The sequence below is a fragment of the Arvicanthis niloticus genome, chromosome 1 (assembly GCF_011762505.2).
Source record: "Arvicanthis niloticus isolate mArvNil1 chromosome 1, mArvNil1.pat.X, whole genome shotgun sequence".
Classification (NCBI taxonomy): domain Eukaryota; kingdom Metazoa; phylum Chordata; class Mammalia; order Rodentia; family Muridae; genus Arvicanthis; species Arvicanthis niloticus.
In genome coordinates, this window is record NC_047658.1 from 76,395,623 (window position 1) to 76,421,928 (window position 26,306).

Consider the following 26,306-nt stretch of genomic DNA (forward strand, 5'->3'; position numbering starts at 1 on the left):
CTATAAAAAAATAAAAGTATTTTTTTAAAAATCTACTACAAAAACAATATAATAGTTAATGGAATGTATTATTTCTCACTTTTGTAAATTTCTTAAATGTTTTTTTCCCTAAAGACAGCTATGTTCTCCTGGATGCCACTAAAGTCAAACTGTTGACAGGCTGGTTTGGTAACAACAGTAAGAAGTATCCATTTTTATACAACTACACACTCAGAAAGAGACAGAAAGTTTTGTAGCCTTCCCAGATAATTGTGACTATTTTTTTCTTTGATCTATATAAAAAAAAACGACAAGTTGCAATTTCTCAAAGATCAAGGACAAGAAGCCTGAATTTCAGTATGTTTTTGTACCCTCTGACTTAAAGGCCTCTAGTACTTGCCTGGGTCTTTTGAGCATATATAGCTGAAGCATTATTAATTCATCCATTTGAAAAGTACTGGCTCACTGACTTACAAATGTTGTTTTAAATGTTGTTTTAAAAATGTTGTTTTAAATGTTGTTTTAAAACAACATTTCCTAATATTTCTACCAATCCTACCAGAAATGTTTTTTAAAACTGTTGGAAACCCATCAAGTTCCTGAAAGATTGAAGTTTACTAACAAAGAACAGAATCAAATGCCTTTTTTGTTTTCTTTATATTTTTCTTTCTTTCCTCTCCTCCTTCTCCTCTTTCTCTTCCTCTTCTTCCTCCTTCTCCTACTCCTGTTCCTTCCCTTCCTCCTCCTCTCCCTCCTCCTCTTTACTCTTTGGGTTGCATTTCCTTAATTGAATAGACTCCTTGCTCATTTTTTGGTAATGTCTGCCAAGGACCAAGTCAAAACAGCCATTGTGTGTCTTGTTAGCTATGCTTTTAAGTGAAAACTATGTTCCACCACATGTGCTCATGCCCACATCTGTCTTTCCTCAGAACAACCACCACACTGAGTATTCAACATGAGTACTCTGTATTCAATTTCAGAATATTAAATAAGTACTAAAGAACTAAAAAAATCTATAATTTTTACTCATGTAAATAAAAAGAAAACATTATGACATTGGGAAATGCTTCAGTGTGTCTTAATAAATAATTAATAATAATGTGCTGAGTGTGCATATTTTGCTTGATGATTATGAAATGCTAATTACTAGTAGAAATCATACATACTTCATTCTATATTCTAATTTCTAAGTAATAATGACATCTTAAACTTTTGTCAATAAAAATTGTATATGCCCAAAATAATTATTCCACTTTGCATTTCATACCTCCTCCCTATATTCACCAAAGTACCTAATAGAATATACTACATCAAACACTAAAATTGGTGCACATGAATGGAACAAAATGTAGTTTAATGATTAGTTTAATGTCTTCTAATGTTCATCAACATGAAATAATTTTGAGGAGTGATGATCTATTTAGAAGTATTTAAATATTTAATGAGCTTAAAATATGAGGTTGCATTTGGAATTTTAGAGTGATCCTTCTTGTGTTTCCTCTGGGTTCTAACAAAAAAAATTATCATCTTTGTAAAAGTTGATCAAGGCATGTCTGTAGATAGAGAATCATTAGACTTTGTGTTCATTGTTAACAATAAAATATGTCTGTGTCATAACCATCAGAAAGCTAAAATGCCTCCATGATGTTGGCCCAACTTTGTATGTGCCCTCAACTGCATGTCCACCCTTCATTTATTATGTAGTTACTAAAGGGAATATTCTGAGTTTAACCCCTGGTGTTACTTCTCCTTTTAAGGATTTGCTACTTTAATTTTGTGTGTATGAATGTTACCTGCATACACATAGTACACCACATGCATGTGTGGTGCCTGCAAAGACCAGAGGAAAGCATTAGGTCCCCAGAACTGGAAATACAAACTGCTGGGAGAATGCATATAGGTGCTACAGATCCAACTCAGGTCCTTTGCAAATGCAGCAAATGGTCTAAATAACTGAGCCATCTCTGAAACCCCATAAATTAATTACTTCATAATATATATAATGTATGTATATGTGTGTTACTTAAAATCTGCTTCTGTTATAAAATGGGAACAATAAAAAGGACAATATTATTTCATTGAAATTAAAATAGGAAAACATACAAGTTCATTTTTAATTGTGCAGGTAATGTAGTAAACATTTAATAAAATATAACATGCACTTAAGTCTTTATTACATAATTCTGTGCTTTTACATTTTGTTCTTTTGTTATACCTGAAATAAATACATTGTTATATTTTTATGAATCACATTATTTTATATTTATTTATTTCTCTATTTATTTGTGTGAGACAGTGGTATTGGTAACATAGCAAAGAAAACCTTTTAGGAGTTGGTTCTTTCTTCCCATCTCGTGAGTTCCAGGAATGAAACTGTAGCTGTAAGCTGTCAGGCTTTGGAACAAGAACCTTTACCTGCCAAATCATCTCACCAGTCCAAGCCTCATAATTTTAAACTTTATCCTTAAAGACAATTGAGTATGTATTACTGTAAATAAATATAAATAACATTTTTATTTGTAGTACGTTTCTAGCACTTCTGCTTAAATAATTTTGAAGAAATTGTTGTACATAAATGTATAATGACAATCTCAGTAAAACATTCATTGTTGATGTGATTTTAAATAATATAGTAGTTAGTAATGTTCCTGTTGTCAGAATTAAATAAAAGGAAGAGACCTATTTATAAATCTCTTCCTGTACTTTCTCCATCACAGTCTTGCCCTGGAAGCAGCTATTCTGTCCCATGGCTTTCCTGGAGGATTGGAACCACACTGCAGTGACAGAGTTCATTTTATTGGGATTAACAGATGACCCAGTGCTTAGAGTTGTCCTCTTCACCATCATCCTGTGCATCTACCTGGTGACTGTGTCTGGGAACCTCAGCACCATCCTTCTCATCAGAGTCTCTCCTCAGCTCCATCATCCCATGTACTTTTTTCTCAGCCACCTGGCTTCTGTAGACATAGCCTACTCATCTTCTGTCACACCCAATATGCTTACCAACTTCCTGGTAAAGCAAAATACCATCTCCTACCTTGGATGTTCTATACAGTTTGGCTCAGCTGCTTTCTTTGGGACAGTTGAATGCTTTCTTCTGGCTGCCATGGCTTATGATCGCTTTGTGGCAATCTGCAACCCACTGCTTTACTCAGCAAGAATGTCCACACAAGTCTGTATTCAACTGGTTGCAGGATCTTATATAGGTGGGTTTCTTAATGCTTCTTCCTTCATCCTTTCCTTCTTTTCTTTTATCTTCTGTGGACCAAATAGAATCAATCACTTTTTCTGTGATTTTGCTCCTTTGGTGGAACTCTCCTGTTCTGATGTCAGTGTCTCTGTGGTTGTTACCTCATTTTCTGCTGGCTCAGTCACTATGCTAACAGTGTTTATCATACTCATCTCCTATACCTACATCCTCATTACAATCCTGAAGATGCGCTCCACTGAGGGCCGACACAAGGCCTTCTCCACCTGCACCTCCCACCTCACTGCAGTCACTCTGTTCTACGGAACTGTCACATTCATCTATGTGATCCCCAAGTCTAACTACTCCACTGATCAGAAGAAAGTGGTCTCTGTGTTCTACATGGTGGTGATCCCAATGTTGAACCCTCTTATCTATAGCCTTAGAAATAATGAGATTAAAGGTGCTCTGAAGAGACTTCTTGGTAAGAAAATATTTACTTAGAATAATCTATAAAACCTAATATAATAATGGTAATTACCCCAGACTAACAGGAATATCATTTCAAATTTGGTCATTCACCTTTTTGTTAGTCTTTTTGTCCTTATCTCCCCTTTCTCCTAGTATAAATAGCTTATATATTTAGTTCATTTTGCTTTTGTATTTTAATGTGTTTTGGAGAATACTATACAATGTAGTATGTGTGTGTGTGTTGTGTATTTACCCTCTATCCTAACTCTTCTCATTATAACTCCATCTCCTACACACCCGATCATTCTTTTGTCTCAAACCCATCTAGTGCTATCTGTACATACTTAGATATTTCGGCTTTGACTGAAGCATGTTAACCTGACAGGGGTCATGCCCTTATAGAAAACTGACTTTCCTTCTAGAATGCATCAGTTGCCAATAACTCCACAGCTACCAGTGGACTTCAGGCCTGTGTTCTCTCTCCATGCTCTGATTCTGTCTGGTTTGAGCTTGTGCATGCCAACATAGCTAACATGAGATCATATTTGTGATGATTCTCTTGTGTCCTGAAAACATTTTTTATTTGTGGTCATCCACCAGCTCTGGCTCTTTTAATCTTTCTACCTATATTTTCATGATGCTTCCTGAGCTTGGAAAGAGGTATGATATAGATGTACCATATAATGCTATAGGAATTGCCATAGTCCCTAAGTATCTGCTCATTGATAAGTTAATATTAACTATCTACTACAAAAAGAAGCCTGATGATGAGGATTGAGGCGATGTACTAATCTATGAGTATGATGATAATTCATTGCAAACTGGTTTAATACTATATTCATTTAGGGCAATAAAGATGGTGGGTTATTCCCTAGATGAAGTGGAAGTTTTTGGTTCCTTTAAAAACTCAGTTGTGTCATGTAATGTTTTTCTGGAAGCTGTCTTGTGAGAGGGTACATGATATTTTTCTTGAAGTTGTCTTGTGAGAGGGCATGTGATGTTTTTCTGAAAACAGACACTTGAGAGTGTATATAATGTTTAGAAAGCATGTAAATGGAACCCTAGAAATAGTGAGAGGATGCTTTTGCATTGCTATGCCATGCAATGCTTCACTGGTCTTTGTAGGTCTTTACTGGTCTTGACTTCATAGAGAGAAACATGTCAAAGAACTTCTCATGGTATTCCAGCTGATTCTGGACATTTCTGCTGACTCATACTGATTCAGCTGAACCTTGCAGAATCAATAGATTCAGTAGAATCCCTGTTGGATTGAGCCACCACTACCTGTTTATGTTTGGCTTTTGTTATTAAACTGGACTGTTGGTATTCTGACAATGAAGAGTGGGATCACTCCCAAGGAACTACTTCTAAATAGATCCACAATCTCCTTTTGCTGCTAATCTTCTTTCCCTCCTACCTCTAATTGGTATGCTAGAAGGGAAGTTGAAGCATTTAAGAACCTCAAATAGTGTAGGTTTTGAAAGACTAAGCCTACACCGAGGTATGACCTGTATAGCACAGGTTTTGAATCTCATAGTGGTATTAGGTGTGATTTTCATCTTGTGGAGTTAGACTTAGGTTCAGAAAGAAAATTGTTATTTATTCCCATGGCATTTTGTCACCAAAGCAACAACAGGCATGTCTTTTCTGGCTGTTGGTTATTGTACTTGAAGTATTCACACTATACATTGTCTATACAACATATATTTTTAAAACACTGTTATATTAGGCTACACATATTTTAAAATTCATTTTATAATAAAACACAGATACTCTTTTTTCCCTCAAGAACTTATTTTCCTGCTTTAATACTACTTTCCCCATGGGGATTTCATTGTTAGCCTACAAAAGCTAACACCAGCCCTTGCTTCCATAGCTACCTTTACTACTCATATCTTTATTTATTCTTCCCCACCACATTCCATGATTTAAAAGTTTAATTCTTCTCTAGTGTGCTTTCCACTGAACTATCAATTTCATGAGAATTGGTTCATCTAGTAGCAGAATTCTTATATGTACTTAGCTCAACAATCTAATAAATATTCAACAAAAACATCTAGATGAAATTAATGGCTCAATACTTATCCTGTATCTACCTGTAAAATAATTTCAAAGACCTGACACAATATTCCAGAAAGAATTTCTCATAAAGAATAAAGACACTGATGAGTTTAATGCCTTTTTCCTGCTTTACTCATAAACTAGTCTCAAACATGTAAATAATGAACATATCATCTTCATTGAAACATAAATTGATGTTTCTTATTAGTCATTAACTTATTACTTCTCAACTATTCATGCTCAGCTAATACCTAATGTAAAATACAAAAAACATTTGAGCACATGGATCTTAAAGATGCAGATTCAGGGTTTATGGGGAGGTTAATCTTTATGTTTAGAAATTTGGGGGTTACATAACTAAAGTTCCAAAGTTCATGTAGTAGAACTGTGTAGTAGTCAGAAGCACCTTAAAATTTTAGCAAAGATTTTGTGTTTGTCAGTTTGTCTGATAGTTTGTCAACTGTTAAAGACTAAGCTGTCAGAAGAGATAGAGAAGAGATAGGCATAAAGTTCCCAACATGAGAGTTATTAATATGAAAAAGCATAGTTTTACTGGGAAAAGTAAATGTCACTATGATAATCTGATAATCTGGCTTTGATCCCAGAAACCTGTATGGTGGAGGAAAGAACAAACTCATACAAGTTGTACTGTTACACACACACACACACACACACACACACACACATACACACACACACACACACACACACACTAAAAGAAACAAGCCAGACAGACTAGAAATATATGACAAGGGTGTGTAGGATAGAATTAAGAGAAGATTGAATGTATACTAAAGCAATGGCTTAGTGTTTAAGAGCACACTATACTCTTGCAGAGGACCTGGGTTCAGCTCTCAGAACCTTCATTACCACCGTCTATAATTCCAAGTCTAAAAATTCAACACACTCTTCTACCTTCTAAAGGGACTTGGCATACATATGATACACATCCTTAAAGGCAAAACACTCATACACATAAAAGTAAAAAGAAATAAATCTTTTTTAGATTTATTGAGGATACTGTAGAGTGTTAGTCTATTGGAATTTAAGGAATTCCTGTACCCAGTCTTGAATTGATAGTGCCTGTTCCTATGCCAGCCACAGAATTAATAACAGATTTTACTGATATGCACATTGGCCTCTGCATTCCTACTTTACCTAGGAACCTCAACAAGAGAATAGTATGAATTCACCACATCTGGGTCATGAGAGTCATGCCACCCTGTCCTTTCTGATTGATTCCTATCTAACACTCAGAAAGTTATGTGACGTAATATTTTTCAATCCATAGTTTCCTTATCTTTTACTTCCCTATATAACTGATTTACATGGGTTCTGTCTTCAGGACACCTAGTGTTTGCTTCCTAGTAAGTCTCCTGGAATGATAGATGTTAAATTTATCCAAACATTCCACTGGACACCATCTGTCACCACTTTCATTTCTCAGCCACTTCTCTTTTTATATATTTTTCACTAGTGAATGGATATCACAGAGTAGCTTCCATTTTGATAATCTCATGCATATAACATATTGAGAAAATATCTTCCCTGGTTAACCAATTTTATCCCATTCTTAATGCTTCATAAATGACACTTACCACAAACCCTGCTCTGCCAATTAATTAATCTTAATGTTCACACATTCTCATTCTTCTATTGACTTAATCCCATTTTTATCTAGTTATATTATAAGATTTTGTGTATGTTCTCTATTTTCTAAAAAGTGCTATTCTACAATCCTGGTACCCTGGTTGAGACTGAGTTTCCTTGAGTCTACAGCTTTTTCTTTCACTTCCCACATTTAAACTTAAGTACAAAATACCTCTAGAAAAGGAAACACATGGGTTTGTACAAGGCTGTAATCATGTGGAGTCAGATGATAACCTGGCTGTTTTGGTACATACACAATGCCTATTGCTTAATAAATGCTGAATAAATGGTGGCACTCAATTTAATTGTTCCTAACAACACCACGAGAAACTTGTGCTATGGTGATATGCAAAATGCTTTCCTGGAGAATAGAGAGCCTTTCTTTTCTGGGTTAAAGAGATTAGATATGACTATACCTGTACTGTCCATAGCTGAATAGAGGAATTTCATGTCATGAATTAAAGGGGAAACTGAGACCTTTCCTCTCTGATTGTTGGAGCAGATGTGAGATTTGAGTGCTAATATGTGTTAATTCTTTCCCTATACTTAATTTTTTCTTTATATTTATGTTTTCTCCATTTAATTTTGTGATGGTCTGTATGTAGTATGTGGTGTGTGTGTGTGTGTGTGTGTGTGTGTGTGTGTGTGTGTGTGTGTGAATTCAGGTCATTAAACTTAGTAGCAAACAATTTTACTCAGTTTAGTCATGTTTATGACTTATTTTCTTTTAATTTTCTAGGTCTATCTACTTAAATTAAGGCATTGAAGCATAAGAAATTTAAAAACACACATGCCTATATAGAATCTTGTACTTTTCTGTATTTAACTTACCTTGCTTTCTTTTCACCTTTGCTTAGCACCTTTCTTTTTTGGTTCTTTTTTTCTCTTTTTTTATATCTTATTTTAGATTAATTTTTATTGGATGTTTTATTTACTTATCAGATGTTATCCCCTCTCCCCATTCCCCCATCTACCCAGAAGCCCCCTATCCCATCTCCCCTCCTCCTAATTCTATGAGGATGTATCCCCACCCACCAACTCCTCCCTCCCTACCCTCATATTCCCCCCCACTGGAGCATCCAGCCTTCACAGGACGAAGGACTTCCTCTCCCACCTACGCCTAAGAAGGCCATACATATACATCTGGGGCCCTGGGGCCCTACCTATGTGCTCCCAGGCTGATGATTTAGACCCTGGGATCTCTGGTTGGTTGGTATCATTGCTCTCCCCATGGGGCCTACAACCCCTTCATCTCCTTCAGCCTTCTCTCTAACTCCTCCATTGGGAACCCCATGATCAGTTTAATGGTTAGTTGTGAGCACCCACCTCTGTATATGTCAGACTCTGGCAGACCTCTAAGGACACAGCTATATCAGGCTCCTGTCAGCATGTTCTTTCTGGCATCAACCTCAGTGTCTGCCTTTGGTGACTGCACATGGGATGTATAACCAGGTGGAGCAGCCTCCAGAAGGCCCCTCCTTCAGTTTCTGTCCCACACTTTGTCTTCATATTTGCTCCCATGAGTTTTTGGTTACTCCTTTTATGAAGGACAAGCGCCCAAACTTTGATCTTCCTTTTTCTTGAGCTTCATGTTGTTTGTGAATGGTATCTTGGGTATTCTGAGTTTTTGGACTAATATTCACATATCAGTGAGTGCATACCACGTGTGTTCTTTTGTTATTGGCTTAACTCACTCAGGGTGATATTTTTTAGCTCAATCCATTTGCCTAAGAATTTCATGAAGTTATTAGTTTTAATAGCTGAGTAAGGTCTGCGCCCTTGGGGAGACTATATCCTGAGCCATCCCTGGAAGCCCAGGGCCCTCAGGGAGACAGGCAAGGCCAGTGGCGCACTGTCCTATGCACCAGACCCACAGCTGGGAGTAGAAAGCTCACAGGGCCCCTCCACAGGTACCCAACCCCACCCCTGCGGAACTCCACCCCCCTTCTGCTCCTCTTCAGATCCATCCAGGTAGCGGGAGCAGACACCCAGATACATTGAAACTAATAGAAGAGAAGGTGGGAAAGACCCTCGAATACATAGGCACAGGGGAAAAGTTCCTGAACAGAACACCAATGGCTTATGCTCTAAGATCAAGAATTGACAAATGGGACCTCATCAAATTGCAAAGCTTCTGTAAAGCAAAGGACATTGTCAATAAGACAAATTGGCAACTAACAAATTGGGAAAAGATCTTAAGCAATCCTACATCCGATAGAGGGCTAATATCCAAGATATATAAAGAACTCAAGAAACTATACTCCAGACAACCATATAACCCTATTAAAAATGGGGTACAGAGCTAAACAAAGAATTCTCAACAGAGGAAACTCGAATGGCTGAGAAGCACCTTAAGAAATGCTCAATATCCTTAGTCATCAGGGAAATGCAAATCAAAACAACCCTGAGATACCACCTCACACCAGTCAGAATGGCTAAAATCAAAAACTCAGGTGATAGTAGAGGCTGGTGAGGATGCAGAGAAAGAGGAACACTCCTCCATTGTTGGTGGGATTGCAAGCTGGTACAACCACTCTGGAAATCAGTCTGGCGGTTCCTCAGAAAACTGGACATAGCATTACCTGAGGATCCAGCTATACCACTCCTGGGCATATACCCAGAAGAGGTCCAACATATAATAAGGACATATGCCCCACTATGTTCATAGCAGCCTCATTTATAATAGCCAGAAGCTGGAAAGAACCAAGATGTCCCTCATCAGAGGAATGGATACAAAAATGTGGTACATCTACACAATGGAGTATTACTCAGCTATTAAAAATAATCAATTCGAGAAATTTTTAGGTAAATGGATGGATCTAGAAATTATCATCCTGAGTGAGTTAACCCAATCACAAAAGAACACACATGGTATTTACTCACTGTTAAGTGGAAGTTAGCCCAAAAGCTTGGATTAGCGAAAACTCAACCCACAGACCACATGAAGCTCATGAAGAAGGAAGACCAAGAGGGGATGATTCAGTTCTACTTAGAACGAGTAACAAAAATACTTAAGGGAGCAAATATAGAAACAAAACATGGGACAGAAACTGAAGGAGGGGCCATCAGGAGACCATACCACCTGGGTATTCATCCCATGTACAGTCACCTGAGCTAGACACCGATGTGGAATGCTGGAAGTGCATGCTGTCAAGAATATGATATAGCTGTCTACTTAGAGGTCTGCCAAAGACTAACATATTCAGAGGATGATGCTCACAGTTAACCACTCATATATGATCAAGGGTTTCCCAATGGAGAACTTAGAGAGAAGACTGGAGGATCAGAAAGGGTTTGTGACCCCAGGAGGAAAGCAACAATACCAAACAACCAGAGTCCCCCAGGGTGTAAACCACCAGCCTGGGAACACATAGGGAGGGACCCATGACTCCAGCAGTATATGTAGTGGAGGATGGCCTTGTTGGGCATAGTAGGTGGGAGAGGAGTTTCTTGGTCCCATAACAAATGAACACAGAGTGGGTGAGGGATTTTTTGGGGACTAAGGAGTAGTGGGGGGGGGTAGGTGCAGGCACTGCCTCATAGAAGCATGGGGGGATGGGATAGGAGGTTTCTGGATGGTGGGAGGTAGTGGGGTAAGGGGATAAAATCTGAAAGGTAAATATAATACCCAATTTAAAAAAGAGATGAAAAACAGGAGAAAAAAGAGAAAAAGTAAAGAAAACAATAGGAGACTCAATAACACAAAGGGAAGGATTTAGAAATTTAGGAGGCAGTTTATGTTAATGGAAACAGCATCATAGAAACTGGAAAATCACACCCTCATAGAAACACAAGGACAGGGGATGGGATAAGGGGTTCCTGGGTGGTGGGGGGAATGGGATAAGGGGATAAAATTTGAAATGTAAATATTACAACCTATTTTAAAAAGGGAAAAAAAGAAAAGTTGTTAGAACCAACCCTTCTAGGAAAAATTTTTTTTTCTTGATACTAAAACTTGTTCTGAGAATTGTATATTGCAGAATACACAGCCTTGGTGTATCTACTCATCAAGCATACTGAGCAGACCTGCCCAAACCTGTGATGTCCTAGAATTCAATCTGGATGCAGTGAAGACACAGCATCAGAGGCTTTTCAATTTACTCCCCACCCCTTCTAATATCTCAATGCCCTTAATCAGCTTGAAGAAGTTAAAGAAGAGTCAGCATCCCTATTCCCTGGGCTTGGGGACTAAGGTGGTTAATATTGCTCGGTCTTTCTAGGGAAAAGTAGTGGTTTTGTTGGAACAGGGAGGACTAGCTAGGACTTATTGCATAGCCATAATCTATTGGTAGAAATCTGTATAATTAATATCAAGATGAAGCTATAATTTCTTAAATGGTACAAAATTTACTTTGATTTCAAAGTCATGGTTTTTATTGGTACGAGCTTCTTATTGATATACAAGTGAGATGAATATTGATACTCTCATGGGCATTGTGCCTGTATAACACATTTAGGAATACAAGGCTTAGACCCAGTCCTTCTTTAACTTTTTTAATTGATTTGGGATGGTTAGCCTATGAATGAGTTAAGGGACTAGAGCATATTCATGGCTTTGAGTTTAATGTTAGGGTGTTTTCTGTATTTTATTTAGAAATATCTGAGAGGAGTTAACAGACAGCAGTCCAGGTTACCTTACATGGATAGTTGGTTTTCAAAACGTCAGAAATCCATAGAATTGATGCTACAAATATTTATATATTAATATTCATTTTGATTAGAGACCTGTCTGCTCCTGACAGCTTCCTGTCTTGGATTCTAAGAAGAAATTGAGCATCCTTGGAGATACTCCAGTTGTGCAGTGACAGCCACTAGGCAAGAATTGCCTCTTTCCATCTACAGACAAATGACTGTCCAGAAAAGGACACACTTGCAGAATAGTCGACTGATTATAGCTGGCTAGACAGAGTAATCAGCCCTTAATAATTCTGCATCACTAAAGTCTGTCAGATGATTCTGGGCCAGAAGGCTGAAGATTTGATGCTCCAACGTTCGGTAGTATAGGGGCTTTCCAGGTGTTCATCGGTCTCTATAAATTGGCTAAGACTTAGAAGCTATGTTTAGTGCTTCCCATAATTTCAGTTAACTCAGTCATTCTGGATTTCTGATGGGGTTGAAGACCTATAGTCTCATAGCCAATCCTGGCTATTTAGTTTGAGAGAAAAGATCTGGGTGGATGGTTTTCAGCTGACATTCATTCTAAAGCCAAGAAAAAAGCCAGGTTCAGAACTAAGTGTTTTAGTTAGGATAGATGACAAAGGTTCTGGTTAGTCAACAAAATGATGGACTGGGTATTAGGACTATCTTGTACCTCACTGGTACAATTAGGAATAAGTATGCTCTAATTGTATTTTGAGAAAAAAGTTTTATTTTAACAGGAAGGGTGATATGTAGGAGGAGCTAAGGGGGAGGGAGTTCGGAGAGGAAGAGATGAAGTAAGGAGAGGAGAAGATGAAGGAGAGAGGAAGCTAGGTGATGAGAGAGAAAAAGGGGGCATGGAGGCAGATGTTCACTGGTCTCCACCAGTCAAGGATAGTTGATATATCTAGATTGGGTATTGGGTTACACTTCTGATCAAGCATTACCAAACGTATAAAGCCTTTGATTAACATTTTAAAAAGTTGTATAAAAGCAAAAAGGAAAAGGGGGCATGAGACAGGGGTTTTCTAGGGAAGGGAAGTGGGGAAAGGGGATGGCATCTGAAATGTAAATAAAATGTAAATAAAAATAAAAAATAGCTGAGTAATACTCCATTGTGTAAATGTACCACATTTTTTGTATCTATTACTCTGTTGAAGAACATCTTGGTTGGTTCCAGCTGCTGGCTATTATAAATAAAGCTGCTATGAACATAGTGGAGCATGTGTCCTTGTTATATGTTGGAGCATCTTCTGGGTATATGCCCAGGAGTGGTATAGATGGGTCCTCAGATAATGCTATGTCCAATTTTCTGAGGAACCACAGGCTGATTTCCAGAGTGGTTGTACCAGTTTGCAATCCCACCAACAATGGAGGAGTGTTCCTCTTTTCTCCACATCCTCTCCAGCAACTGCTATCACCTGTGTTTTTTATCTTAACCATTCTGACTGGTGTGAGGTGGAATCTCAGTTTGTTTTGATTTGCATTTTCCTGATGACTAAGAATGCTCAACATTTCTTTAGGTGCTTCTCAGCTATTCGAGTTTCTTCAGTTGCGAATTCTTTGCTTAGCTCTGTACCCCATTTTCAATAGGGATATTTGGTTGTCTGAGGTCTAATTTCTTGAGTTATTTGTATATATTGAATATTAGCCCTTTATCGGATATGGAATTGGTAAAGATCTTTTCTCAATTTGTTGGTTGCTGTTTTGTCTTGTTGACAGTGTCCTTTGCTTTACAGAAGCTTTGCAATTTTATGAGGTCCCATTTATCAATTCTTGATCTTAGAGCATAAGCCATTGGTGTTCTGTTCAGGAACTTTTCCCCTGTGCCTATGTGTTTGAGGCTCTTCCCCACCTTCTCTTCTATTAGTTTCAGTGTATCTGGTTTTGTGCAAAGGTCCTTTATACACTTGGACTTGAGCTTTGTAGAAGGAGACAAGAATGGACTGATTTTTATTCTTCTACATGCTGACCTCCAGTTGAACCAGCACTATTTGTTGAAAATGCTGTCTTTTTTCCACTGCACAATTTTAGCTCCTTTGTCAAAGATCAAGTGATCATAAGCTTAGCACCTTTCATTAAAAAGTATGGCATGGTTTTACCTGGTAGTAAAATATGAATACATTCATTTGAATAGTGTGATGTTTTGTATATGCTTGGTCCAAGTAGTGGCAATATTTGGAGCTGTGGTTTTGTTGGAGTAGGTGTGTTTTTGTGGACCTGGGTTTTAATACCCTCATCCTAGCTGCCTGGGAACCAGTCTTCTTCTAGCAGCTTTCAGATGAAGATGTAGAACTTTCAGCTTCTCCAGCACCATGACTTCAGAGACACTACCATGTTTCCACCTTGATGATAGTGGACTGAACCTCTGAACCTGTAAGTCAGCACCAATTAAATTTTCTCCTTATAATAATTGCCTTGGTATCTGTTCAAGGTAGTAAACCCCTAACTAAGATAAAGAGATACTTTAAAGCATCTCCAAACGTAATATTTAACCCCATCTCAGCAGAGAAGGAATCTAGGTCTTGGTTTCTGGTCCTGTTATCAGTTGTGATAGAATCTGGTGTAAGGTCATATGTAGAAAATTTGACACACTATTTTCTGACTCATAATAGTGATGACTCATGTGAAAGATAGTCCTGTCTACAGTGTATGTGTAGTGTGATCTTTGTCTGCAAGTTCTACGTAAAGATCTATGCCTAACAACCTATAGTTCTGAAAAGGCACTTATTGTAGAGTTTATCCCTTGTAAATCTTTACATAGAATAAAATTACAACATGCCAAGTCCACATGTTTGTTTTTAATGTATTTAATTGCACCATGATTGGAATTCCAGCCAAATGGTTCATGATAATTTTAAGATATAATTACTTAAAAAAAACTTACAGTTGAAATCAATCAATTTTTCAGTGTTTGTATGCCATAGTTATATTTGTACACAGTGATACAGCGTACCATCTAGTAAGTCCCCTATATCATTTTCAGAACCCAAATCACATTATTTAATGTAATGGAGAATATAAGCACAGAGTATGAAAGACAGAACTATGTGACTTGAGTCACTTTGGACAACATGTTTAATGTATATATAAGTCCAGTTTTTTGCTGATATTTTCTCATCTGTGAATTGGGAGTTTTTAATGACAGGTCAAAGATTTATTATTGAAATTGACTGTAGAAATAAAAATTGTATAATCAGGTTTTCTGGGTTTAATGTTAATCTTACAATTTATAAACATGAATATGATGATCTAACTATCTCCTCAGACAAGTTATTTGTAAAATAAAGATGATATTACTTCCTATGTTATTGTGTTTTAGATAGTATCCATTTAGAGTGAAGCTGACACACAGTAATGCAAATTATTATTGGCTACATAAATTTTAAAACGTAAAATTTCTAATTGTTAGAATATTTTTAATTACTTCAAGATAGCTTTTGAGCAGTACAGAAATGTACCAATGAGATTTAGAATAGCACAATAAGATGTTAACTTAAGCACCATGTGGTAGACACTTAGAGTCAGATGGATAAACTAAACCTTTATAACATTCTTCAAATACCAGATACTATGTATATATTTTAGCATTTCTCTTTCTCAGGGCCTCCTTTACATCACTGTTCCTTGAATGAAGGGGTTTAGGGTGGAGATTACCAATGTACAGAATAGAGATACCAATGTTCTCTGATTAGTTGAATAGTTAGACTTTGGCATCATATAAATAAAAGCAATGGCTCTACAGTAGAGTGTAGTGAGTTGCTCTGATGTTGCTCGTGTTCTAATGCTAAATGCTGTTTCTCAAGATGTGATTGCTCACAACCAGATGATTCTCAAGCATAACAAATAAAGCTATGGTAAACTTGCTACCTAACTTAACTAGTCAATAAAAGGATAAAGCCGGTGATTGGGTAGTGGAGGGATTAAGGTTCAACTTGAGGATTTAGTGCGGTAGGGGTTGTTACAGGTAGAGGAAGAGAAGAAAAGGGAGACAGAGGTGCAGTGGGCTGCCATTAGTGGAAATAGAAAGTGAGCACATGGCCAGGAGAAATAGGAAGTTACAAGGAATTTATACCTGGTGAATAAGTTAGAATAGCTCCAAACATGCCCAACCTAGATTACAGTTTACAAATAAAATATGGGGATTAGGTGTCTTTTATATGGGCTAGCTAGAACTATGAATTCATTTTGCTGTAGAGTGACTACAGTGAGGTGGGAGGTACAAGTGGAGAATAAATTGCAGTGGACCTCGTTGGAGTGTGTCTTCAGGATGGTGAGGAGGATCTAGATGTAGGATGTGGCTTTGACAAATACTGTCACTACAATGATGGATCCAGCAGAGATGGAGGGTATGAGTTTAATAATGGAGAACCAGACAGGTTCAACATAGGGAGAAGTCACAGGAATGATATGTCTGATTTGCTCCACCGAAGGACAGACTTAAAAACAGGTAAGTGTCCAAGCACTCACATAGCCACCCACATAGGAAACCCAACTAAAAGGAAGCATATGTGGGAGATACATGTATGAGGGCAGAGTACCGATGAGAAGATGGCCATATAGAGGTCATGGCAGCTAGTTGGAAGCACTCAGCTGTCACAAAAATGACCACAAAACAGTGTTGGGTTTCATAGGCATGCACAGAGAGGGCTGGCTCATGTACTATGAATCCACTCAGCATTATGGGTATAGTTGATCTAGAAAATACAATGTTCACAAAAGCTAGATGGCTAAGGAACAAGTGCATGGTGCTGTAGAACTGGGGACAGCTTCTTACTAAATTGCTTGTGCTGATTTTTTTTAACTAAACTGATAATGTATATTCTAAGACAAAGCACAAAGAAGATGATACAAAGTGTACGATCAACTGTTAACCCCCAAAAGGATGAACTCTGTCATGACAGTGTGGTTTCCAGGCTCTATCTCATGTGAATTATCCCTGTTAATGAAAATAAGTAATTAATTTGCCTGCAAAATTCATATTGTCTTTGTTTTCAATAGCTCAATAGTATTTCATTATGTGAATGAACCACATTTTTTTATATCCAGTCTTCAGTTGACGTATATCTGGGTAGCTTCCAGTTTCTGGTTATTATGAATAAGACTGCTTATAAGGCTAGACATAGTGAAGCATGTATCCTTGTTATATATTGGAGCATCTGGTGAGTATATGCACAAAATACATATATGCATAGTATATATGTAGCTGAGTCTTCAGGTAGAACTATTTCCAATTTTCTAAGAACTATCAGATTGATTTCTAGAGTGGTTGTACAAGTTTGTTCCCACCAGCAATGGAGGAGGATTCCCCTTGCTGAACATACTTGCCAGCATGAGGTGTCACTTCAATTTTTGATCTTAGCCATTCTGAGGTCTATAATGTGGAATCTCTGTCATTTTGATTTGCATTTCTCTGATGACTATGAATGTTAAACATTTCCTAAAGAGCTTCTTGGCCATTAATGATTCCCCTGTCATGAATTCTCTGCTTAGATCTGTATCCTATTTTTAATTGGGTTATTTTTGTTGATGTACAGTTTCATGAGTTCTTTATATATTTTGGATATCAGTGGTCTGTTGGATATAGTGTTGATGAAGGTCTTTTCCCATTCTGTAGGCTACCATTTTGTCCAGTTGATGGTGTCCCTTGCCTTACAGAAACTTTTTTAGTTTCATGAGGTCCCAGTTTGTAATTGTTGATCTTTGTCAAGGACCACGAAGGAGGAACAACAAATGGCTTTAGAACCTGTAGGCTGTGTCCTACTAGTGAGCACAACCACAATGTATGTGCTTAAAGAGACAGAGCCCTGAGTGTTGCATATCCTGCCAGCTTGCTGCTGCTGTGAGGTTTTTCTCTACTTGCTGCCTTCAAATCCCTTTCATTGTATGAAAACTCTAAGGGGGATTCCAGCCCATCACTGGACAGTATCACTGGCACTCACAATAATAGCATTTGATCTTTCTCAAGCATTGTTGTTAAAGCAGATTAATGATTTAGTGACCACCCTTGGAAAGAACTAACTTAGAGATGTAAGTTGTCAGCAATAACCACCATCCTTAGAAAGCATTTGGAAAAATAAACAGTGAAGCTGAGCTGGTGGGTGAATTTTGGAGAAAAAATAATGTGAGGTGTTGAGAAGAAAGAATATTCTTTTCTGTTTGGGTGAAATGTTCTATAGATATCTGCTAGACCCATTTGATTCATAATGCCTGTTAATTCCATTATTTCTCTTTATTTTCTGTTTGGGTGCTAAGAAGAAGATAAATCTTTCATGTTTGAGTGAAATGTTCTGTAGATATGCTAGGTATATTTGATTCATAATGTTTGTGAGTTTATTTTTTGTTTAACTTCTGTCTCTTTGACCTGTTCATTAGTGAGAGTCAGGTGTTGAAGTATCACACAATTAATGTGTAGGGTTCAATGTGTGATTTAAGTTTTAATTCTGTTTCTTTTATTAATGTGAGTACCCTTGAATTTGGGGCATTGATGTTCAGAACTGAGACATCCTCTTGAATTTTTTTTCTTTCATGTGTATTACATGTCCTTCCCCATCTCTTTTGATTACTTTTTTGTTGAAAGAATATTTCATTAGATATTAGAATGGCTACTCCAGCTTGTTTGTTGGCTTCATTTGCTTTGAACACCTTTTCCAGTCCTTTATTCTGATGTAATATCTACCTTTGTTGCTGAGGTGTTATTTTGTATCCAGCAGAATGGTGCATCCTGTTATGCAACCACTCTGCTTGTCTGTGTTATTTTATTCATTGAATTGACTCCATTGATGTTGAGAGATATTAGTCACCAGTGACCAATTATTGTTAATTTATGTTATTTTGATGTTGATGTTGGTAGTGTGTGGGTATGTGTATGTACATATGTGTGCACTTGTGTGTTTATATGTGCATGCACTCACTAAAGAGATGAGGGGAGAGAGGGAGGGGAGATTATCTTTTTCGGTTTTACTGGTTGAAATTATGTATTACTTGTGTTTTCTTGGGTATAGTTATTCTCATTGAGATGGAGTGTTATTTCTAATATCTGCTCTGGGTTGAATTAGTACAAAGGTATGTTTAAATTTAGTTTTCTCACGGAATATTTTGTTTTCTCCTTGAATGATGACTGAAAGTTTTGTTGGGTATAGTGGTCTGGGCTGACATCTGTGCTTTCTTAGTAAGACATCTACCCAGGCCCTTCTTGTTTCTACAGCCACTGATTGTAAGTCGAGTATAATTCTGATAGGACTGCCTTCGTATGTTTCTTGGCCATTTTTTCTTGCAGTTTTTAATATTCTTTCTTCTGTACATTTAGTGTTTTGATTGTTACATAGTGGGGGGATTTTCTTTTCTGTTCCCATATATTTGTTGTTCTGTAAGCTTCTGGTATGTTACGAGCATCTCTTTAGGTGTGGGAAATTTTCTCCTATGATTTTGTTGAAGATATTGACTGGATTTCTGAGCTGGACATCATCTCCTTCTATTTTTATTATTCTTAGGATTGGTCTTTTCATAATGTCCCAAATTTCCTAGATGTTTTGTGTCTCAAACTTTTTAGATTTGGCATCTTCTTTGACTGTTGCATCAATTTCTTCTATCATGTCTTCTATGCTTGAGATTCTCTTTTCTATTTTTGTATTCTGTTGATGATACTTGTATTTATAGTTTCTGTTCTCTTACATAGGTTTTCCATCTCTTGGATTCCCTCAGGATTTTTTCGTGTGTGTTTGTGTGTGTGTGTATTTCTATATTTATATTTATAGGTTTTGAACAGTTTTATTTATTTCCTTCCCATATTTCAGTATATTTTCCTGTATTTCTTTAATGGATTTATTTATTTCCCCTTTAAAGGCTACTATCATCTTCATAAAATTGGACTCAAAGTCATTTTCGTGTGCATGGTCTCTGTTAGGATATCTAGGACTCGTAGCAAGTTACGTGGACTGTGGTGGTGCCATATTACTCTTGCTCTTATTGATTGTGTTCATAGGTTGGATGCAGTGTTGAATCCTTAATTTTCTTTTTATGTTTTATTTATTCTTTAATCATTTTTTACAGTCCAGATTTTATCCCTTTCCAGGTCCACCCTCTCATACTTCCTGTCCCCCCAACACACCATTCCCCAGAGGATGTCCCCACACTCTCCCACCCCACCAGACCTCCTCAGTCCCTGGGGCTCCAAATCTCTCCAGGTGCATATTCTCTGAGTCCAGACCCAGCAGTCTTCTGCTGTATATGTTTTGGGGGCCTTATATCAGCTGGTGTGTGCTGTGTGGTTGGTGGCTCAGTGTCAGAGATCCCAGGGGTCCAGGTTAGTAGATGGTTCTGGTCTTCCTCTAGGGTCACCCTCCTCTTCAGCTTCTTCCAGCCTTTCCCTAATTCAACCACAGGTGTCCCCAGCTTCTGTCCATTGGTAAGTATCTGCATCTGACTGTTAGCTGCTTGTTGAGCTTCTTGGACTGCAGCCATGCTAGGTTCCTGTCTGTAAGCACACCATAGCATCAGTAATAGTGTCAGGCCTTGGATCCTCCTCTTGAAATGGATCCCAATTTGGGCCAGTCACTGGACCTCCTTTCTATCAGTCTCTTCTCCATTTTTGTCCCAGAAGTTCTTTTAGACAGAGACATTTCTGGATCAGAGTTTTTGACTGTGGGCTGGCAACCCAATCCCTTCACTTGATGCCCTGTCTTTCTACTGGAGGTGAAAGTTTCCTTTCCCCACTGTTGGACATTTCATCTAATGTCCCTCCCTTTGAGTCTTGAGAATCTCTCACCTCTCAGTTCTCTGGTGCATCCGAGAAGCCCCCCCCCCCCCGCCAACTCCTACCTCCCAAGGTTGACTGTTTCCATTCATTCCACTGGCCCTCAGGGCTTCACTACTGTTCACCCCCACCTCCAATACCTGATCATGTTTCTCTCTTTCCCTTTCCCACCCAGGTCCCTCCCTTCATCCTCCCCTCCTGTAATTGCTTTCTTCCCCCTCCCAAGTAGATTGAGGCATCCTCACTTGGACCTTTCTGTTTGTTAACCTTCTTGCGTTCTGTGGATTATATACTGAATATTCTGTACTTTTTTGGCTAACATCCACTTATAAGTGAGTACATACCATGCATGTCCTTTTGGGTCTGAGTTCCCTCACTCAGGATGATATTTTCTAGTTCCACCCATTTGCCTGAAAAACTCATGATGTCATTGTTCTTAATAGCTGCATAGTATTCCATTGTGTAAATGAACCACATTTTCTGTATCCATCCTTACACTGTGAGGCATCTGAGTTGTTTCCAGCTTCTGGCTATAAGGCCACTATAATCATCATGGAACATGTGCCCCTTTGGAATGGTGGGGCATCTTTTAGTTATACATCCAAGAGCAGTGTATCTGGGTATCAGATGGGTCTATTTTCAATTATCTGAGGACCCTTCAAATTGATTTCCAGAGTAGTTGTACAAATTTGCAATTGCACCAGCAATGAAGGAGTGCTCCTTTTTTTCACATTCTTGACAACATGTGCTGTCACCTGACTTTTTTAGTTTAGCAATTATGATTGGTGTAAGATGGAATCTCAGGTTCGTTTTGATTTGTATTTCCTGATCACTAAGAACTTTGAACATTTCTTTAAAGTGCTTCTCAGCCATTCTGTTGTGAATTCTCTGTTTAGTTCTATACCACATTTTTAAAAAATTGGGTTATTTGGTTTCTTGGTAGTTACTTTCTTGAGTTCATTATATATTTTGGATAATAGCCTCTATTATTAGTGAAAATTTTTTTCCAATCTTTAGGTTGCCAATATTGACTATGTCATATTTATTATAGAACTTTTTTGTTTCATATGGTTCTATTTATCAATTCTTGATCTTAGAGACCATTGGAGTTGTGTTTAAGAAATTTCCCGAGTGCCAATGAGTTCAGAGCTCATTTCTACTTTCTCTTCTATTAGATTTAGGGTATCTGGTTTTACCTTGATACACTTGGACTTGTGATTTGTGCAAGATGACAAATATGGATGCATTTTTTAATTAAACAAAATAGACTTTCAACAAAAAAGATTAATCAAAAGAGCCAGGGAAAGATATTTCATATTCAAAATAGAAAAAATTCCACCAAGGTAATGTCTCAATTCTGAACATCTATGCCCCAAACACAAGGGCATCTACATTTATAAAAGAAACATTGCTAAATCTTAAGTCACACATTGAACCCCACACATTAATAGTGAGAGATTTCAACAACCACTCTCATAAATCGGCAGGTCATCCAGTCAATAACTAGAAGTAGTAAAACTTATAAATGTTATGGATCAAATGGACCTAACTGATATATACATAACATCTTGCTGAAACACAAAAATATAATTTCTTAGCATATATCAGAACCTTTTACAAAACTGACCATATACGCTGTCATAAAGCAAGACTCCACAAACACAAGAAATTTTAAAAATTGCCTTTTACCTTATTAGACCACCATGAATTAAAGCTGAAATTCAACAACAGAAGCAATAGAAAGCATACATACTCACAGAAACTGAACAACTCTTCAATCAATGATCTCTATGTTGGGAAATAAAGATGGGAATTAAACACTTTCTAGAATTTAATCACAATGAAGACACAATATACTCAAACTTATGGGAGACAATAAAAGCAATGCTAAGAGGAAAGTTCAAAGCACTATGTGCAAACATAAAGAAATTGAAGAGTTCTTATACTAGCAATTTAAAACTACATCTGAAAGCTCTATTTGAAAAAGAAAAGCAAACACATCCACAAGGAGTGGGGGCAGGAAAAAAATCACAGTCTGGCCTGAAACCAGTCAATTAGAAACAAAGAAAACAATACAAAGAATTAGCAAAACCAAGAAAGAGCTGGTTCTTTGAGAAAATTAATGAGATAGAAAAACTAACTAAAAGACAGAGAGACAGAATCCAAACAAAAATAAAAAATGAAAAGGGAAACATAAAAAGAGACAATGATTCAAAGAATATTAGGTCTTCCTTATAAAGTGTACACTCCAGAAAATTGGAAAGTCTAAATGAAATGCATAATTTTCTAGGCTGATATCACTTACCAAATTTAAATCAACATCAAGTAAACTGTCTAAACAGTTTTATAATGCCTTAGGAAATAGAAACAGTCACTAAAAGTCCCCCAACCAAAGAAAGCCCAGGACCCAATGGTTTTAGGTCAGAATTCTACCACACTTTCAACAAAGAGCTAATACCAGTACTCCTAAAACTATTTTACAAAACAGGAATAGAAGGAACACTGCCATCCTCATTCTGTAGTGTTACAGTCACACAAATACTTCAAACACAGAAACACTTCATGGAAAAATCTTGGAGAGATCAGGGATTAAAAAGTGTATACATAACATAATAAAATCAAGATACAGCATACCAACATCAAATTAAATGGAGAGAAACATTTTCACTGAAAACAATTCCACTATTATCAGGCACAAGAGAAAACTGTTCACTCCCTACCTATTCAATATAGCTTAAAGTTCTAGTTACAGAAGAAAGAAAACTAAAGGAGATAAAGGGAATACAAATTGAAAAGGAAGAAGTCAAAATACTGCTCTTCACAGAATCTATGATTGTATACATAAGTAACTGAAAAATTCTACTAGTGAACTCCTACATCTGCTAAATATCTTCAGCAAAATGGCTGGATACAAAATTAACTCAAAAATTTAGTAGCTCTTCTTTATACAAACAATAAACAGGCTGAGAAAGAAATTAAGGAAAGAGCACCATTACAATAGCCAGAAATAATAGAAAATATCTCCCTGTAATTCCAACAAAGCAAGTAAAAGACATGGATGACAATAACTTCAAGTCTTTGAATAAATAATTTAAAAAGATATCAGAAGATGGAAAAATCTCCCAGAGCTCATGAATCAGTAGGAGTAACATAGTGAAAATCGCCATCTTACCAAATGCAATCTAAAGATTCAATAAAATTCCCATCAAAATTCTAACACAAGGCTTACAGACCTTGAAAAGAGCAATTCTCAACTTCATATGAAAAAAAAAACCAAAAGATCTAGAATAGCTAAAATAATCCTGAATAATAAAAGAACTTTTGGCAGTATCTCCATCCAACCTCAGATTGTACTATGGAGTAATAGTGATAAAAACTACATGATATTGGTATCTTTAGGAACAAAAGGTTGATCAATATAATTGAATTGATGACTTGAAATTAACCAACACATCTATAGACAATTGATTTTTAACAAGGAAAGCAAACCCATAAAATAGGAGAAAGCAATTTCAACAAATGGCACTGTTCTAACTGGATATCTGCATGTAAAAGAATACAAATAGATCCATATTTATCACCTTGAACAAAACTCAAGTCCAAGTGAATAAAAAAAATCCACATAAAATCAGATAAACTATATTTATTAAAAGAGATAGTGGGGAATATCTCTATACTCACTGGTATGGAAGACAACTTTTTAAAAAGACAGAACACAAATAACTACTCTCTAAAATCAACAAATGATAAATTGGACCTCAAGAAACTGAAAAGTTCCTGTAAGGCAAAGGACACCATCCAGAGGACAAAACTGTAGCCTACAGATTTGGTGAATAAAGGATCTTCACTAACCCTATAACCAACAGAGTGGTAATATCCAAGATATATAAAGAACTCAAGAAGATAGACAACAACAGATGAAGTAACTAAAATTAAAACAAGAATGCAGAGACAGAGAACACTCAACAGAGGAATATCAAATGGCCAAGTCCCTAGTCATCAGAGAAATGCAAATCAAAACAACCAATAGATTCTATCTTATATCAATCAGAATGGCTAAGATCAAAAAAATTGAATGACAGCACATGCTGACAAGGATGTAGAGCAAGGGAAATACTCCTTCGTTGATAATAGGAGTACAAACTTGCACAACCACTTTAGAAATCAATTTTGCAGTTTCTCAGAAAACTGGGCACAATTTTACCTCAAGTTCCATCTATACTGCTCCTGAGCATATACCCCAAAATGCCCCACTATACCACAGGCATACTTGCTCAACCATGTTCAAAGCAGCTTTATTTGTATTAGCCAGAAACTGGAAAAAAACTCAATGTTCCTCTACTGAAGAGTGGAAAAAGAAAATGTTGTTCATTTATACAATAGTATACTACTCAGCTACTAAAAACAAGGACATCATGAAATTTTCCAGAAAATGAATGTAACTAAAAAGTATCACTCCAAGTGATATAAACCAACCCAACCAAACCAAAGATATGCATGGCATATTTTTACTTATAAGTGGATATTAGTCATAATGTATAGGATTACTGCACTACAAAAGTTAAAACCAAAGAAATAACTAACAAGATGAGCCCAAGGGAAGATGCTTGAATCACACCTGATATAATTTTTATCATATTCTTTGAATAATTATCAGATGAAGCATATTAATTCTTACATAAGAGGAAAGTACCTAGATAAACTCATTGAAAATTATTTCTGTGTGTGTGAAATGAACTGGAAATGAGATAATGTTCTCCTGTGACTTGAATTCACACTTGAATCCAAAGTCTCAGCAGGGATTTATCCTCAATGACAAACAATGACGGCAAGAGACAGCTGTGCAGCTACAAAAGCAAAATAACTTTGACCTTATTACTTTGAAATGAATTCCAGTTGGAAGAGGTAAGTTTAGAGTTTTGTAAGTAAATATGGCTAGTTATTTGACCTTATCTTTAGCAAATACATCATTCTTTGAAAATTTATCCAAACTTATAAGCTTTAGTGGATACACACATCTGGTGGAACAGGCAGTATACTGGACCAAAATTCCTAGCTGAATCAAACTCCAGTTTGATTAAGTGATTAATCTCCAGTTTGATTAATCTCCAGTGTTAGAGATTTCTTATTTATCTAGACACCAGTGAATCTAGAGTCCAGCATGATCAAAAACAGTATAGGAACTTACTACTCATGGAAACGAAGTCACTATTTTTAAAATGCTTTCATGGAGTACTTTTTGTAATGCCTTGTAGAAATATTTGCTTTGTATATTGACTGAAGGTTCTAGTATGACAAGCAGCAGATATTTTGACAATCAAAAGGTATAATGTCAAAAACATTGAAGTAAGAGTTCATGTGATCCCGAACTTGATGAACATGGGTGAACTTAACATTTTAAGTTGAGTATTTCCTCCCATTTGCACCGTGTAGAAAACCATGTGATTTCATTCTATCACACTCCACTTAGAAAACACAGATTTTTTTCTAGTTTTCAATGTTCTAATAAGAAAATTTATCTTGATGTAGGCTTGATTCACTAACCGACTAATTTCTTATGATGGA

General features: G+C 36.9%; 1 protein-coding gene across 1 annotated transcript; it reads left to right on the forward strand.

Moving 5' to 3' along the window:
- Window positions 1-2,712: 2,712 nt before the first annotated feature.
- On the forward strand, window positions 2,713-5,790 carry LOC117716969 (olfactory receptor 5P69). Its single transcript, XM_076918149.1, has one exon. It carries the CDS (start codon window positions 2,726-2,728, stop codon window positions 3,668-3,670), a length of 945 nt encoding a protein of 314 aa, XP_076774264.1. The 5' UTR covers window positions 2,713-2,725; the 3' UTR covers window positions 3,671-5,790.
- The last annotated feature ends 20,516 nt before the right edge of the window (window positions 5,791-26,306 follow it).

Coding starts and splice junctions, on each gene's coding strand:
- LOC117716969 (XM_076918149.1), top strand. CDS start 2,726: ATGGCTTTCCTGGAGGATTGGAACCACACTGCAGTGACAGAGTTCATT.